This window comes from Mus caroli, unplaced genomic scaffold (genome assembly GCF_978045245.1).
Source record: "Mus caroli unplaced genomic scaffold, Mus_caroli_1 scaffold_3, whole genome shotgun sequence".
Taxonomy (NCBI): Eukaryota; Metazoa; Chordata; class Mammalia; order Rodentia; family Muridae; genus Mus; species Mus caroli.
In genome coordinates this window covers 134,144,163-134,161,791 of record NW_028227258.1, presented here as the reverse complement: position 1 = coordinate 134,161,791, position 17,629 = coordinate 134,144,163, and the positions used below count along the sequence as shown (strand labels likewise).

At 43.7% G+C, this 17,629-nt stretch overlaps 1 protein-coding gene across 3 annotated transcripts in view; it reads left to right on the top strand.

Annotated features, from left to right (window-relative positions):
- The window catches only part of Pld1 (phospholipase D1), a 191,949-nt gene that overhangs the window by 106,852 nt on the left and 67,468 nt on the right, over positions 1 to 17,629 (top strand). For all 3 annotated transcript variants that reach the window (XM_029475235.2, XM_029475236.2, XM_021157475.3), the window contains 5 exons: positions 590 to 682; positions 4,544 to 4,696; positions 7,122 to 7,271; positions 8,312 to 8,395; positions 15,629 to 15,710. In XM_029475235.2, the coding sequence (XP_029331095.1) occupies positions 590 to 682; positions 4,544 to 4,696; positions 7,122 to 7,271; positions 8,312 to 8,395; positions 15,629 to 15,710 (562 nt within the window). The remainder of the gene's footprint in view (positions 1 to 589; positions 683 to 4,543; positions 4,697 to 7,121; positions 7,272 to 8,311; positions 8,396 to 15,628; positions 15,711 to 17,629) is intronic.

Here is a 17,629-nt window from a genome sequence, read left to right as displayed (position 1 = left end):
TCAAGATACTAGGCGTTGTTTTGAGATAGGGTCTCATGTAGCCCAGGTTTGCCTGGAATTCTTTTATGTAGCTGAGATCAACCTTAAATAATTGATTTTCCTATCTCTACCACCCAAATTCTGGGATGCTAGGCATATGCTACCATGCCAAGCTAAAATTGTCACCACTTCCATAGCCCTTAGCTCTGGTCTGCTTTCTTCATGTGGTTTGGTTGATAGAGATGTGCGTGAAGCCATGTGAAAATGTGCTGGACTCAGGGTGGGGGTGGGGCCCACTCTAGTTCTCTGCTGCAGTCACAGGGGCCGCAGGCAGGACATAGCATTAAGGTCAGGAACCAGGGTGCAAACCTCCTACTGTATTGACAAATCCCTGGTCCACAAATGCAGAAAGGGCTACATTTGACAGAGGGCCTGTAAGAGCCTCTGCTGGCGTGCCCAGGCTGACAAAGAGCAGTGCAGATCAGGAGGGGAGAGAGGAAGTTATGTGAGAGTCCATGGATGGTGTATATGGTCACAGGCTGTGAGGCTGATTGAGCCAAGTGTGAACTGTAAGTGTGAGCATGACGGCCCACTGTGATGTCTCCTTCAGGGAAGGCATGATCATGAAAAGGTCTGGGGGACACAGGATACCAGGTGTGAATTGCTGTGGCCATGGACGAGCCTGCTACCGGTGGTCAAAGAGGTAGGACTGGAACTTGGGGGTTGGTTTTGTGTGTCTGGTTGAATAAACGGAGTATTTGGGGGTTTGAATCCTAGCCTTGACCAATTGTTTTGAGATGTAGCCCAGTCTGGACTCAGCCATTATGTGTTCTAGATGAACCTTGAACTTCCTGGTGCTCCTTTCTCTGCTTGCCAAGCGAGGCATAGCAGATGTTCACCACCATGCGCAGTTCCCAGACTCTAGGATGAAATTTTAAAGTGACAGTTTTTTTCTAACTCGGCTAGCTCCCAAATGATTGAGACAAGACCTTTTGACTTCTTTAATAAGCTTTAAGCACACTAACTGAGCAGCTATCCTAATACTCTATACTATCTAGCTACTTTCCCATCCATATGCCCCAAGTTTTTTGCAGTTTGAATTGCCCTGGCTTGTTCTGTTCCATGTGTGTCCCGTGAGTGGGACAAACTCCCTTGGTGGTTCCTCCACATGCCCAACCTCATGTTAACCTTCTTCCTCTTGCTCCATCTCATGGCACTTCTTTACTGGACCTTCACTTGCCCTGTGGCTGACTCTTTCTCCCTGCCTCTTTCTCAGGCACCTGGCTGGGATTGGAAGTCCAGCTCTTCTATCTCCTCTGCCCAGTCATTGGCTGTTCAGCCTTTTACTAACGAATCAGAGATAACTGGGGAGCATTCTTCACACCACACTGATACAGCAGATTCTTCAATGTTTTTTACAGTGCGTGTGTCCAGACTATAACTAGATCTCAGGCACAGAAATCAGCATCTGAATACAGAGAAAAAGACCAACCCCCAACATCACACTCGATCTTGCTGCATCTGCTTAGAACATAAGCAGTGGTATACGAAAGCTAGAGACTCACACTTGAGCTTTCTTCTTACCCTAAATTGTACAAAACCTTGGGGAGAGGCTGACCTAAGGATATCAGGTTATGAGGGAGCTAGTTACAGAGAAGTTCTCAGGAAGCATTAGCTGGGGAAGATAGCTAGAAAGGACAGAGATGGGATCCCCAGAGGGTCATGAGTAACACAAACTCACCATGCATGCAGGAAGAGGATGGAGTTACAGGCCTTGGCATCTCCAACTGTGGCATCCCCTGGAGGTGGTTGTTCCAGATCCATGTGGTCCTGATGTTCATTCCTATCTTTTTGCCCAGGACATTTGCTAAGAGTCAGTCACAACTTTCTACACCCAAGCTTTACAAACCCAGTGAATACTTTTTCCTCCCCAGAGACTCTCGGCTACCAGACCAGACTGGGTTACTCATTGGAGCTGGTGGGGACCCCTGACTTTGGCTAGCACCTCTGGTCAACGCACAGTGGCTCCTGACTCTGGCCAGCACCACCTCATTATATGATTCAGACATGCCAATGATTATTTATTGAATGAATCAGTCAACGACTGAGCCATGTGACAGTGCTGTCACCTACCACAGTAAAATCACTCTAGGTGATTCCAACCCCACACACTGCACACAAATAATAGGTATACATAGAAGGGGAATTCAACATGTAAGATAAGCCCACGAATGAATCCTTACTGAAGCTGCTGGCCACTGTGGAAGTGAGCCCTTGGTTGGGTTCACGGAGCTCTGAGGAGAATGAGGTCACGTGAGAGCTGAGGAACAGCGGAAGTGCTGGCCGTCTGAATTGTCATGAGAAGTCTTATGGGAAGCCCCAGGTGCTGTGATGACAAGGGGTTCGGGAGTCGGGGGTGCAGCATTGGGCATGGCCCTAGGAGCCCAGTCAAAGGTCCTCAAAGACCAGTTCTGAGCTCTGACGCCCTCAGAGGGCCAACAACAGACAGCAGGAGAAGATTTTGTTATTGATACAAACTTTGGAAGGAATTATGTTTCAGTTACAAAACACTATGATTCTTCCTGGAAGGAAATTTTGTTGTTTTAAATTTGGCAAATATTTGGGTGCAGACTACAGCCTCATCTCCACGTTTGCATGTCCCGAGTCACATCTGAGGAATTAAAATAGCAGACATCACTGATAGATGATGGAGTTCAGAGGGCAGTGTCAGTGATGAAGGTTTCCATACAGGCTGATGACTGCTATCTAGTAGTAATAATGGGAGTTACTTCTAATGGTGACATTCACTCATAATGTGTACTTTTCAATTTTTGCCTTTAATTCTAACACTCAAAAAGGCAGAGAAAGAGCAGGGCGTGGTGGCGCACGCCTTTAATCCCAGCACTCGGGAGGCAGAGGCAGGCGGATTTCTGAGTTCTAGGCTAGCTGGTCTACAAAGTGAGCTCCAGAACAGCCAGAGCTATAAAGAGAAACCCTGTCTTGAAAAACCAAAAAAAAAAAAAAAAAAAAAAAAAAGCAGAGAAAGGTGGATCTCTGAATTTGAGGTGAGCCTGATCTATATGAGACCCTGCCATTTTTTAAATTAAATTTTATTTTTGTAAACTATCAGAAGCATTCTAAATCATGTATTTGTTCTGGATGGACAAATTGAAATAGGGCAGATGGGGGAAGATGAACCTCCAATCATGTCTCCTGATGGCCTTGTTTCAAGGACAGCTCAAAACAGAGAGAAAAGTTTTAAGTGGGGATAAAACCCCCACCCCTATTTTTCAAAGTCTCCCTCTGTAACCCAGGTTGGATTGGAACTCACAGCAATCCTCCTGCATTGGCCTCCCAAGTGTTGGGATTATAGATACCAGGTACCATACCCTGCCAAGATATTCTCTCTCTCTCTCTCTCTCTCTCTCTCTCTCTCTCTCTCTCTCTCTCTCTCTCTCTCTCTCTCTCTCTCTCTCTCTCTCTCTCCCTCCCTCCCTCCCTCCCTCCCTCCCTCCCTCCCTCCCCACCAGAAAACCCGGGCGGACCAGTTCCATTTTGGTGTGCCATCTCTCCAGGCGCACTGACCTTTGTGGTTAGGTGTGGCTTGCTGTGACCTTGATGATGTCTACTTAAGTAGCTGGGTCACATACTTCCTTTCCTGTACACTACCTGCCCCATCTCCTCTACCAACCAGAAAAGAGACAGCCTATATGAATACCCAAATGCCGACAAGACTAAGAAGTCACTGCAGATTTGTCTACACTATGGCTCTGCACATTGGAGTGCACCTCAGCTAGAAGAATAAGTAAAGAGTTGTTCTAGATGACTTTACATTGATCTGCTTATTTTCAGGGGGAATGTGTGCTCTTCAGCCTTCAGACCCTCACTGTCAGTCACCTCAGCTCATGTCTGGCTTTCCCTGCATGCGCACTCTCCCAGCACTTGCAGTGTGCCTATACTGCATTCTCATTGCTGTCTCTACTGTAACAGGATGGCCTTGACCCTGTTCCACAGGTTGAGATCCTTCCTATCCTTGCTCACATACCAGCTCTTTGCTGCTAGGACCAAGGACCCCCTCTTCCTGCATCCATTAGTCCTCTTCCCTTCAAGTGCCGGCACACTTATCCAGGAAGGACCCTGGCTTCTCCCACCAGAGACACCTTTGGGAACACACCTTTGTCTGCTTTATTTTTGTGCTACTTTTACGGTAACTCCTGGTTTGCTATTCCATTCCTCCATCCTGAAGCTCCTGAGTACTGAGTGGAATGAGTACTTCTGAGAGCTACTTCCGTACTGTGAAACTTCACACTCAGACAGCAGAAAGGCTGGTTTTGTAGTAATTACTCTCCCTGCTAGGAGTACCTCAGGCACGCTAGGTGAGACCTGTGCCAAGGAGCTACCTCCCTAGCTCTTGTTTCATGGTGATCTTTAAAAGGCACAAATCCCCTAGGTGAGGCATGACATTGTATCCATAGTTGGCCAGAGTGTATCGTCAAGATGCAAGTAATAACTGATCCTCGTGCTTAGCTACTTGGCTTTGAAGCCTCCTATTGTCTCCTTCCAGGTGGTTGATAGTGAAGGACTCTTTCCTGCTGTATATGAAACCAGATAGCGGGGCTATTGCCTTCGTCCTCCTTGTAGATAAAGAATTCAGCATCAAAGTGGGAAGGAAAGAGACAGAAACGAAATATGGACTTCGGATCAATAATCTTTCAAGGTAGAATTTGTTAATGTTTAAAACGTATTTTTTTCCAAGTCTCTTAGTTGTTGCTTGCAGCTCATCTTTGATTAGAAGTAACAGAACTTACCTTTGCTGTTGTATGCGTTTTTTAATTAAAGATTCATTTTATTTTGGATGGTGGTGTAGTATGGGGGTGTGTGTGCATGTGGACGAATACAGATGCCTGCAGAGGCGAGAGGGGGACACTGGATCCCAGGGGGCGGGAGAACAAAATTTGCTACCCCATCTACTAAGTTGCCAAATGAATCTATTTGGAATTTGCAAATTTTATTAGTGAGTACATATGTGGTGATGTAGGTTTCTTTCTGGCAGATTGTAGTCATACCTTGAAAAAGCATGTGTGTACATGTGTTTGTATGTGTGTGTACATATGTGGGTGAGCATGTATGTGTGTGTGTGTGTGCATATGCATGTGTGAGATCAATCTCATGCATATGAATATTCATAACTTCTTTTTGCACGGTTGCAACAGACATGTACATCCCTCCAAATACGTGTTTGTGCATGCCATGTGTGCCTTCATGTATGCTTGTATGTGTGCATGTGTGTAGGGCGGTACTGGGTGTAAAACAACACAGAGTTTCCTGCTTCTGTCCTAATGGGAACATTCAGAACATTACCGAAATGTCTTCTTTCTTAGCTTCCTTACCTCCACGCCCCACACCAAATGAACCTGTTTCAATCCAGGGTTCTCCAGTCTCCTTCCAACCACAAGTGTCCCCTGTCATTTTAGCCAACAAGCCCAGCATCTCCATTTACTTAGGGCTCCTTTCTCTGTCTTATTTTAAATGCCCCTGCCTCAGCCTTTTGGCTCTGTGCCAGTGCTCTTAACAATCCCTGCTCACATTATTTATTATTTTTGCCTCCTCCCCTTGTTCCTTCTTTTATTTATTCATCCATTCATTTGTGTATATGTGTGAGTCAGTCCGTTCCTCCCACCATGCAGGTCTGGGGGATTGAACTCAGGTCATTGAGCTTGTATCCACTGAGCTATCTCGCTGGCTTTTCTTTCCTTTTTTTTTTTTTAACGTGTGTGTATGAGAGAGAGAGAGAGAGAGAGAGAGAGAGAGAGAGAGAGAGAGAGAGAGAGAGAGAGAGAGAAGTGTATGTGTGTGACACCACACATGTGGAAGTCACAGGAGAACTCCATGAAGTCCGTTATGATGGTTTCGTGGATGGAATTTGGGTTGTCAGGCTTGTCCTGCAACCCTTTTGTCTGCTGAGCCATCTGGCTCATCTTCATTCTATTTCTATGCTCAGAATAGTTTCCTCCCCTGGACCCCTAGGCCTGCTACGCATCTCTTCCATGCAACCATCTTCCCAGAACAGGTTTGACCAAAAGGGAAGAGGACCCCAGGCATCTTCTGAGCCCTCTTGCTCCTGCATGACTCCAGTGCTACACCTGTTGAGGAAGCATCTCTCCCACCCCCCGCCATCTCACCTTCATCCCCCCATGCCTCACCAGCATCAGCCCTTCTGTTGGGCAGTAGCTTTCTAAGGCCAGCATCCATCTGTGAAGCATTGAGAGAAGCTGTCTAGACATCCCTGAGTTTTATAAATAATTAATTGTAGAGCCTGTGCATATGGCCCTTTCCATGCTTTCTATGAGAACTGTTGCATCCCTCCCCCTCAATAATTAATCAGAAGCAAAGCTCTGCCTTCTAACTCAGTCCTATATGATCAGCATGGTGTACAGCAGCTAAAGCCAGACCTGGCTGTCCTCTGAACTTCAGTTTTAGGTAACTTATTTCCATCTCTTGGTCCTAGTCATTCATTCTGACAACTGACAATTATTTTTTTTTCTGTATTCTGCCAGAATTCTCAATAGTTTTAATCCTGTAAGAAATTAAGGTAGCTTGTTTATGTGATCAAAAATCCCAATGCAAACTGTCTGATTCCAGAGCAACTTAATCAGCCATGTCAGGTGATGTAGTTTTAAGATAAACTATGCCATGAAGACACATTTTCCTAAGTTTGCTTAGCTTTGGCATCTGTGATCTCCCATATCATCAGATGAGTCCCCTTCTGCTGGCAAGATAGCTGCTGTGTCCTCAGACCTACTCTCATGGGGTGGGACTAGCTTTTGTCCGTTTATATCTTTATATCCTTTATATCTTTTCCACAACCCTCCTGGTTTCCCCACACAGTTCAAGGTCTGCACTAAACACCCTCCTGTGTGCCTGCCTGCATGAGCGAGCGAGTGAGGAGCCTGCTGAGTAAGCTTTCACCCAGTGAACGTTTTGAGGAATTCTACTAAGATGTTTTAGAAGCTCACTTTTTAAATGCTCATTGACTAGAAATTCCAATTTGTGTCTGCCGTGGCATGTTTAGTCTTTAACTCTCCTTTAAGAGATAGAACTTGGAGCAAACGTCCAACACCCACTTTTGCTTCTCTTTGAAGGACACTGATTTTAAAATGTAACAGCTACAGACACGCCCGGTGGTGGGGAGGCGCCATCGAGGAGTTTATCCAGAAGCATGGCGCTGACTTCCTCAAAGAACATCGCTTCGGGTCCTACGCTGCTCTTCATGAGAACATGTTAGCTAAGTGGTGAGGCACTGTCTGTCGCCTTCTGGTGTTCATTTCATATTCTAATGGTTTAAATTGACCTGGGATCAGCTTGGAAACTAAACCAGAAATTACTCAGTGATCTCCCAAGGTCTCCCCTTTTCTAGGCTGTTGTAGGAGCACAGGTTAGTTTTTTTTTTAATTTTGGCTTTTGAAGGGTTTTATTTATTTATTTATTTATTTTTATTTTTTATTTTTATTTTTGTATGAGGAGCATACCTGCCCTTAGGTTTGGAACTTTGATTTGTTTTGTGAGATAGGATCTTTTGAAACACAGTCTGGCGGTGAACTTGCAATGTAGACAAAGATGACCTCGAACTCCAGATCTTCCTGCCTTACCTCCCAAGCGCTGGGATTGCAAGCCTGCCCCACTGTGCTTGGATTTTAAAAATCAACTTAAGAACTAGGTACATAGCCCATTTACGGTGTTCATCTAGCATGCACGAATCCATGGCTGGATCCCCAGCGCCCTATAAAACCAGCGATGGTGGCACAGAGCTGTAATCCCAGCAATGGGAAGTGGAGGCAGGCAGATGCTTAGGTGAAGGTCATGGTTCCATCCAGAGGCCTGTCTAAGCTACCTGAGGCCCAGTTCTAAAAAGAAAAGCAGAATGTAGCTTCACATATCTCTTAAAGGTACAAATGGAAGTTTGATTAAATTATTTATGTGTTTGCTACTCATGCACTTGAGCTAGTCTGTTTGACTCACTCCTTAACACCATGTGGTAAGGAGGTTCTGTAAGATGGATTGACGTAAGCAGACTGCTGGTCTGTCTCCTAACTGCCCTTCCTAGGTGATAGAGGGAGGAGAGATTGTGTTTTCAGTCTTGTTTCCAGGTATGGTGGTAATGAAGACCAGGCAGAGCCCTCTGTATCTAGGTGTGTGTTTTTGTTGTTGCTGTTTTGTCTGCTTTTGGGTTTTTTTTTTTTTTCTGTTTTGTTATTTTGGTTTTTGACTTGTTTTATTTTAAAAAAAATCAAAACAAAGAAACCAACAAAGGAACCAACTCTTTATCTTCCAGGTATGTGAACGCCAAAGGTTACTTTGAAGACATCGCAAATGCGATGGAAGAGGCTTCGGAAGAGATTTTTATCACAGACTGGTGGTTAGTATTTGTCGTGAGAATGCTGTCTTTATGCGGCTACGCTTAGAAATGTATTATTGAAGATAAAGTTTTGCTTTGTAAACCTGGTAGACTGAAATTCACTATGTGGTCCAGGATAGCCTTTAACTCACAGCAGTCCTCCTGCCTCAGCATCCTAAATGCTAGGATTACCAACTTGAGCCACCATGCCTGGCTCTGAAATTTTGCTTTGGTTTATAGCTTTCTTCTTTCCAAATACTACTCATATATTAAGCTTGAGAATATCATCCTGAATTTTTTTCTTTTAGTCCTAGATTGGGGGATGGGGAGAGCAACAGTGGTGTGAACCCATCTTCTGCTTCACTTCAGTTATAAGGAAACCTGAAGTTAGTTCTAGGGCCTCCTTCCTATTTGGTGTTAGCAACAGCTGGGGACAGATGTTCTTTGTTGTGGAGGGCTGTCCTGTGATATTTGTGGCTTTCACCGACCAGCTGCCGATAGCAGACCCCCAATATGACATCTTTAGTCATTGCCAAATATTGAATACTTTCTAAGTGCTCATGAAAGTAAGTCCAAAGTTCAATGTCCCACTATATTCATAAAAATATCCCTACAACTTTAGCAAGGACATGAGTGAATGAAGAGAGTTTTGTTTGGATGAAGCCATATTTTTGTGGAAGAAAGTAATGTCTCTCTTGAAGGCGGACAGTAAAATTCAGACTCCCGTTGAAACACCTAAGGATCTGGAACCTATGTGATTTCTCCCCGACTTTCAGCAGGAGAGTGAATGAGGTGCTGTTGTTTCCTACAAAGGCCCTGGGCCCACATCTTATGACAATACACATTTTGAAATGAAACCCCCACAGTAACTTCCCTTTCTGAGAAAGAAAATCCTCAGTGTTTGGGCACTACTGCAGAGAGCTGGTAGCAGCATCTTATGGGTGGGGTTTTTTTTTTTTTTTGTCTTTGTTTTTTTAAATCAGTGGTTCCTTTAAACAGTGAGCATGTTCTTGGGTGCTTTTAGGATACTTGTGGACCATTTTAGAGCCCCTTCCTTTCCCCTCTCCCCTTCCTCCTTTTTCCCTCCCCCCTCTCTCCCTTCCCTTCTCCCCTTTCCCCTCTCCCATTGTCCTTTTCTCTTTTCCACAGCCCTGGAGAATTCCTTCTGAATTCATCTGTGTTCATTGCCTGGGATCTTTATTCATTCTAGGTAAACTATCCTTTTCAGTCTGGCGGCCTCCAGCACTTCTGAGAAAAAAATTTCAGCAATATACTATTTTTTTTTTTTTTTGTCTTAAGTGCTTTCAAAATTTTCTGACTATTCGATTTTCAGCAGTTTGGTTATGATTTGTGGGTTTCTCTTATGTGCTACTCCAAGGCTCTTGAATTTATTGTCTATATATCTAGCCAAAATTGAGAAAATTTTACTATTGTTTCTTCAGAATATAAATTGGTGGCCACCAGAGAGGCTCATAGGCTCCCTGTTACACAGCGCTAGGGGAATTTTCCAGAAGGGCTAGGTAACCTCTAATGTGATTGGTAGGGGCAAAGCAGTGGCATCAGTACAGTTTTGATTGGTTGCTAAGTTAGTTCCCTTATATTTGGTGAGACCCTGAAGAGTTTTGGAAGCCAGCTCAGTTCTGGCTTTGTTATCTCCCATGACTAGGTGTCCATAGAGCTGCTCAGGACCAGACATCTTTGTTTGTTTGTTTGTTTGTTTGTTTTTTGAGACAGGGTTTCTCTGAGTAGCCCTGGCTGTCCTGGAACTCACTTTGTAGACCAGGCTGGCCTCGAACTCAGAAATCCACCTGCCTCTGCCTCCCAAGTGCTGGGATTAAAGGCATGCGCCACCACACCCGGCAGGACCAGACATCTTATCCTTCCTTAGTCAGGGCTGTCATTGACTGAAGGCCCGTTGTTAGTGGCTCCTTCTGAGGAGCCCAGTATGCTCCCTGGGAAGTTGGAAATTTTATTCCCCAAGGTTTTTGGACCTCTCAATATGTGTGTGTGTGTGTGTGTATGTGTGTGTGTGTGTGTATGTGTGCATGTGTGCATGTGCTGTGTGCGCGAGGTTTTTCTCTTTGAAGCTTCCAATAACTCAGTGATTTCTCCTTTCCATGCTGTCTCACAGTCTCACAGTATCCAAGGCTGTCTTCATATCTTTAAATGTTTTCCTCCTTGGTTGTTATATTGCATAGTTTCTTTTTTTTCTCTAAGTTTACATTTATTTAATTGTTTGGTGTGCACATATAGGTTTGTGTGTGTACATGCATTTGCCACAGCTGCTCCATGTGGAGGTCAGAGGACAACCTGCAGGAGCCAGTTCTTCCTTTACCATGTGGGTCCCAGGCCTCAAATTCATGTCAGCAGGCTTGGTGGCAAGCACTACCCATTGGGCCGTCTTGCCTGCCCCTGTGCTTTAGTCACCTTCAAACTTACTGATTCATTGTTCCATAACCTTCATTCTGGTATTGAGCCTATGAAGTGAGGTTTGGTACCTTTTGTTTTTCTGTTTTTGTGGTGATTGTGTCTTTCATTTTAGAACTTTCTGATTCTTGGTATCGTGGGTTCCTTTGAGGTTTCCCTCCTTCTATTCATCTTTATATATTATAATGCTTTTTTTCATATTGGATAAGGGATTAAACTTATTGAGATAACTCAGTGGGTAAAGGCACTGTTACCCTATGCCTGATAACCCAAGAGTCAGTCCTGGAACCTACAATGGTGGAAGGAGAAAACTGACTCCTACAAATTGTCGTCTGTCCTCAAATGTGCACTGTGTTTACACACACACACACACACACACACACACACACACACACACACACACACAGAGAGAGAGAGAGAGAGACAGAGACAGAGAGAGGTAGACAGACAGACAGACAGACAGTAGATAGAGTTTTAAAATACATATAAAGTAAATAATGATAATCTCAGCATCTGCAATTCCTGCTGGTATTTATTTCTTGCAAGTTGATTTTTTTTTTTTTTTGGCTGGGAAACAAGTATGTTTTTAAAATGTATTCTAGAAAATTAACATGATATAATACTTTCAGTCTTATTTCAATATGTGGCGGCTGCTTCCTGGCATGTGCTTGCCTCATTTGGATTTGGTAAAAAGTTCAAAGCAGCCTTTGGGGTATTTAGAAATTCATTTTAGATTTATTTATTTCATTTTTGTGTATATGAGTGCTGACCTGCCTGTATGTATATGCACCGTGTGCTGGCAGAGGTCAGAGGTGTCAGATCTGGAACTAGAGTTTGACTGCCTGGGAGTGAACCTGGGTCCACGGCTAGAGCAACAAATCTGCTCAACTGCAGGCCTTCTTGCCAACCCCTAGGATCTTTTCTTATTTACTTATTTACTTACTTATTTACGTACTTACTTTTGGGGTGGGTTTTATTTGTTTGTTTGTTTGTTTGTTTTATGTATATATGTACACTGAGAAATGGCTCAGTGGTTAAGAGCACTGGCTGCTCTTCCAGAGGTCTTGAGTTCAATTCCCAGCAACTACAAGGTGGCTCACAGCCATCTGTCCAGGGGTGGGATTTTAATGCCAGTTGTATTCCCAGAGCTCTGCTGTTGTCTGGTTTATATATTTACACTACCTGGTGGTCTACCTGTGGCATGGTCTTTCTCGGGTATGACTGCGCTCTATAAGTTCAGTTCCTCAAACTCCTTTGCTGCTGATCAAATCCCCACAGGGACAGCTTGTGAATGAGCCAGCAGATCATAAGCAGCTTTTCCTGAGCCCCACTCCCCGCCACTCTTCATGGTCACCCAACAGTTTTCAAATTTCTTCCAGCTTCCCCTTTTAGTACCCTAGCTGGAAGTGGGAGTCTTCACCCACGCTCCTCTGACATGTGACTCTGAAACCTTGTGAGGTAAGGAGCTGAGCCATTGGGGACTTACATCTTGTTCTCAGGATCAGTTCTGCTCCAGCTGGAATCTCCGGTATACTCTCTCCTGTTGCCCTAGCCTCCCCAAGCTGGAACTAGAGTTCTCTGGAGCAATTTGTGCTAATCCCATTTCCAGGTTTTCCTTCCAGTCTAAATAACCAATAAACATAGTACTGATTCCACACTGCTTCAAATTGTTTTTTGTACCCTTCACTGAACTTTTCAGTTAATGAGTATTGCCTGATTCTCATTACTTGGAATTCATTTAAATTTTCTTAGTGGAGTTTTGTGTTGATCTGCATAGGGCTCTTTATAAAATAACATTTTGGGCATGCATATGCCCGACATCCGCATGGAGGAAAGGGGACAACTTGCATGGTCCTTGGGATTGAACTCGGGTTTTGAGGCTTAGCAGCAAGTGCTATTACTCACTGAGCCATCTCATCAACCTCTACAGGGCTCCTATAAGTACAATTTGATAATTGCATTAATAAGCACTTCAAATGTTTAATGTTATTGTAACTGTAGGCTTTTGTGCATGCACTTCATATCTTGTGACAGGTCTAAGTTCACTCACTGCTAGCAACCTTTCTGTTGATTCTTGAAGATTTTTCTCCTTCCATGACATGACTTATAAATGAAGATGACTTAATTGCTGCCTCTCAAATTGCTTTGCTTTATATTTTAGTCTCTTGCCTTATTGCATCGGCTAGAACCATCATAAAATGAGTTGTCATGGTAGTATTGCTCTCCATGTCTTTCTTTTCCCCCATAGTAATATGACACTGGGGTACATTTTGAACACATGCTCTTTATTGAGCAAGTTCATTTCATTTTTTATTAACAGTTATTTATGTGTATGTGCACATATATGCCATAAGGAAGGAGTTCACAGAGACCAGACAAAGGTATTGCATGGCCTGGAGATGGAGTAACAGACAGTTATGAGCCCTCCAGTGTGGGTGCTGGGATCTGAACTCAGGTCCTCTGCAAGAACAGGAAGTGGTGTCAACCTCTAAGCCATCTCTCCAGTCAGTAGCTCATTTCTATTTGTACCTTGTTACGAATGTTGATTGTGGAGGGGAGAGATGGCTCAATGGTTAAGAGCAATGATTGCACTTGCAAGGGACCCAGGTTCAATCCACATGGCAGCTCACAATACTTATAACTCCTCTTCCAGAGGATCTGACACCCTTACACAGACATACATACATACATACATACATGCATACATACATATATACAACATACCAAGGCACGTGAAATTAAAAAAATTATAAGAAAATAATTTTGATTGTGAGTAGATATTGAATTTTGACTATGAGTAGATATTGAATTTTGATTGTGAGTGAATATTGAATTCAGTTAATGCTCTCTGCATGTTTTGTTCCAGTTTTATTTTTTCCTCCTTTTTTCAATTAATATTAAGTACTTTGCTTTTCAAATTTTAGGAATAACTTTCTTTTAACTTTTAGGTAGAAAGTTTTTTTATTCTTTTATAAAATATGAAGGTTTTATTTTCTAACATATATTTTCTTTTGAGAATTTTATACATGTAGACAATGTATTTTTATTATATTTCCCACTCCAATTCATCTCAACCTGTCCTCATGTCCCCCTCCCAACTTCAAGTCCTTTGCTTTCAACTCGCTGCGTCCAGTTGCTGTTGTCTGTGAGAATGTGTATGGATGTGGGATGTGTGGATGTGGGATGTAGGACTAGCCTCTGGAGCTTTGCCAGCTTTCCAAGGACCACACCCCAGCAGCCAGCAGTGACCAAGCCAGCTCAGTCAGTCAACTGGGTTTCCAGGGAGGGAGTGAGGATTGAAAAGAAAAAGACAACTAGACAACACTGGAACAAGACTGACCCCAGCCAGTTCTGAAGCTGAAGTAGGTTTTTTGTTTTTTTTTTTCTTTAGTCTGCTTTTATACCTTTCTAGGTACATGCAAGGAATAGGGCCAGTTCTGGTCAAAGACAAAGTAGTTAAGGAACAAACAAAGCATAAACAAAGGTCCCATGATACTGTATTCAGGGTCTCACCAAGACTCAAGGAGATACAAAGAACACATTACTCAGCTCTAATCATCTTGAGCCTACTTCCTTGTCCTAGCCCAATGTCAAATTCTTGTCAAACTAATAGAAGCCGTCCCTAAAATCTCTCCACATAGCAGCTGGCAGCTGGTAGTCAGCATTTGTTCCTGATACCCCCAACCTTGACCCCCTACTGGGATTTGATTGCCCCCAGTCAATCACCACCCACCACCACAGATACCACTGCTGTGAATTCATCAGTGTAGTGGTCCCATTCTGTCCAGAAAACAGCATTTCACACCAGTTCTTCTGGCTCTTCCTGCCTCCTGAAGCTGGTTTTGTTTTTGTTTTTAATGGATAAAATGGAGCATACAAATGATTTCTTCTAGTCTTTGTCTCTCACAAATCCTGCTGGTTTTCCTTAAGCAGAGGTCCTCTTGGAGGCCCATGTTCCCATACAGAACTCCATGAGATTAATCCTCTGCAGTCTCCTGCTCCACCAGGCCTCCCATTTCTGGGGAGAGGAGATGTTTTTCTTATTGTTTCTCATTTCAGAGGAGTTACATCAAATGTAGGCTGAACTTGAGTTGCCTTTAGACCCTAGCAATGGGGAGTGTGGGGAGTGTGACTCAGTTGGTATTCTTAGCTGCCTTGTGGCTGGACTTACCATGGCAGAAGTGTCCAAGGGATAACTTTGACCTTTACAGAAGTTAGTAGCATCAGTGTCCACAGCAAGCTCCAGGTCCCCATGGAACCAAGAAATTCCTTGTAACTGGAAGTCAGTATGTGCACAAATGTGTCAGCTTGCTATAGTTGAATACCCACTTACAGAGAAGGTTGTCTCTTTTAATGAGATACCCAGAGTTGAGCAATCCTAAGATTAGGAAAGTGGCCTAGAGATTTCAAGGTTCTGGTTATCCCCTTAGAATTTAGTAAGTATCCCTATACAGCATCCATCTTACAGCTGCAAGCATGGGCAGGTCGTTTTTTCTGATGTGTGTGCATGTGCGTGTGCATATGTAAGTGTGTGTGTATGACATTTTATTTTGGTACAGGTCTCAAGCTCTCTGCGTAGTCCAAGGGCAGTGTCCAGCTTGCGGCCCTCCTGCCTCCATCTCCCAAACGCTGAGATTATGGGTGTGTTTCTTGAATTTAATTGGACAAAGTTTCCTCTATGAAATTACTCATAGCCTTGCAGCCTAGAGACATCCCCCCCCACCCCCCCCGCAGTAGACTTAGTGGCCCATGACTAACACTGGTCTCTGTGACAGAGAACCTTTTTCTTTTGTTTCAATCCCTTTCCTTTTGGTTTTGTGACTTCAGGTTAAGTCCAGAAATCTTCCTGAAGCGCCCAGTGGTGGAAGGCAACCGCTGGAGGCTGGACTGCATCCTCAAACGGAAAGCAGTGAGTATTTCTAGATGGGCTCACACAGTTGTTTTACCATCCATCATGGAGGCGTGGGATGGGGTTTAGTTGGTGGATCACTTAGCTTACACGAGGCACTGGCTGGGTTTTATCCCAAGGCACATAAAACCAACTGTGGTGGCACACACCTCTAATGACAATGCTTAGGAGGTAGAGGGAGGATTAGCCTAGGCTAGCCTAGGCAGTAAGGCAATGTCAGGACTAGCCTGGGTAATGTACTGATAGCTTTTTACTTTAGTGGTTATCAACATTCCTAATTCTGCAACCTTTTAATACAGTTCCTTGTGTTGTGGTGATCCCCAACTACAAAGTTAATTTAATTGCTACTTCATAAGTAATTTTGCAACTGTTATGGGTTATGGATTATAATGTAAATATATATGTGTGTATGTATATATATACACACACATATATACATAATTCTTTTTCCTGATGACCTTAGGTGATCCCTATGAAAAGGTTGTTCAAAGGGATCATGACACACAGGTTGAAAACTACTGCTTTAAAGCTTGAACACCAGCATATGCACATGTGCAAACACACACACACACACACACACACAAACAGAATTCGCGGCTCACACTTGATCGGGGGACTTCCTCTTTCCCCATTCATTTGAAAGAGAATAATATAGAGTAAAAGTGGGGGTGGAGTAGGAAGATGGCTCAGCATGTAAGAGCTTCTGCTGCTCAGTGTAGACCTGAGTTTGAATCTCCAGTACCTTATAAAAAGTCAGGTATGCTCATGTGCACCCGTAACCTTAGCATTGTCTGAAATAGAGATGGGACATTGCTGGCTTTTGTCGGCCGCCAGCCTGGCTCTGGGTTAAAAAAGAGATCCTGTCTCAGAGGAATAATGTAGAAAGTGACAGAAAGGGGACATGGTTATCTTTCCCCAGTCTCTACACACATGTACACTGACACACATCAACAGTCCTCCCACCCCACACACACATATCACACTCCCCATTACATATACACAGACACACACAATATCAGGGAAGATGCTAAGAAGTATGGGGTTTGGTTTCAGTCTGAGGACAGTTTACAGTGAAACTAGCCTATAGATTCTGAGTGAACGCTGAGTGTGTTGTGATTGTTATATAAAGTAAACAGCTGAAGCAGTGTAGCTACATTTATATTGCTAATGAATTCTGCTTATGTGATTAAATTAGAATAAGCCTGGGTTTATTATTAATCCTTTAATTAGAGAGTGCTAAACCTTTCCCTCTGCCTTGAATCTGTTTTGTCCCCTCTCCCCTTTTCTGAAGCATGTTCTAGCAGATGTCTTAAGTCACTCGGGCCCACATTTCTCCTTTTAGTGGTCTGCACACCCTTCTCCTTCCTATCTCCTTTCTCTCACTAACTCTTTACCTCCTGTTCCCCCCATTTTTTCCTCCCTCTTTCCATTGTCCTTCCCCATACCTTCCAAAAAAGTTTCCACAGGCATCACTACACAGACCTCATCACCGATACTAAGGGAAGGTGGACTTTTCTTCTACCCACCCAGCTATTCACCCAGCTATTCATCCAGCATGGCTTTGTGGGCAGAATCATCTATTGCATTCATAAAACAGGAAACTCTGAGCCGGAGAAGTTCTATTCACATAGTCCTTAAATAGCTTGCTCAGTGTATCTGTGTAAGGCACAGTCACCACAGAGCCTACAGTGGATGTCTTTTCAGCCCATCCCAGCTCTTACTGTTGGATCCTAGGCTCATGCCTAGCCTTACCAACCAACTTCCTACTCATGAAAGGATTTGGAATTCTCCCAATTTTTCTCTATAAAGCAGCCCCTTTCCTAATCCCCCTTAAGAACCTATGTCTGCAAAGTTTTCAGGGCTTGACCAGGAACCTTCACTCACACTGGGAGACCCTGCCTAAGGTGTTTGTCTGGGAA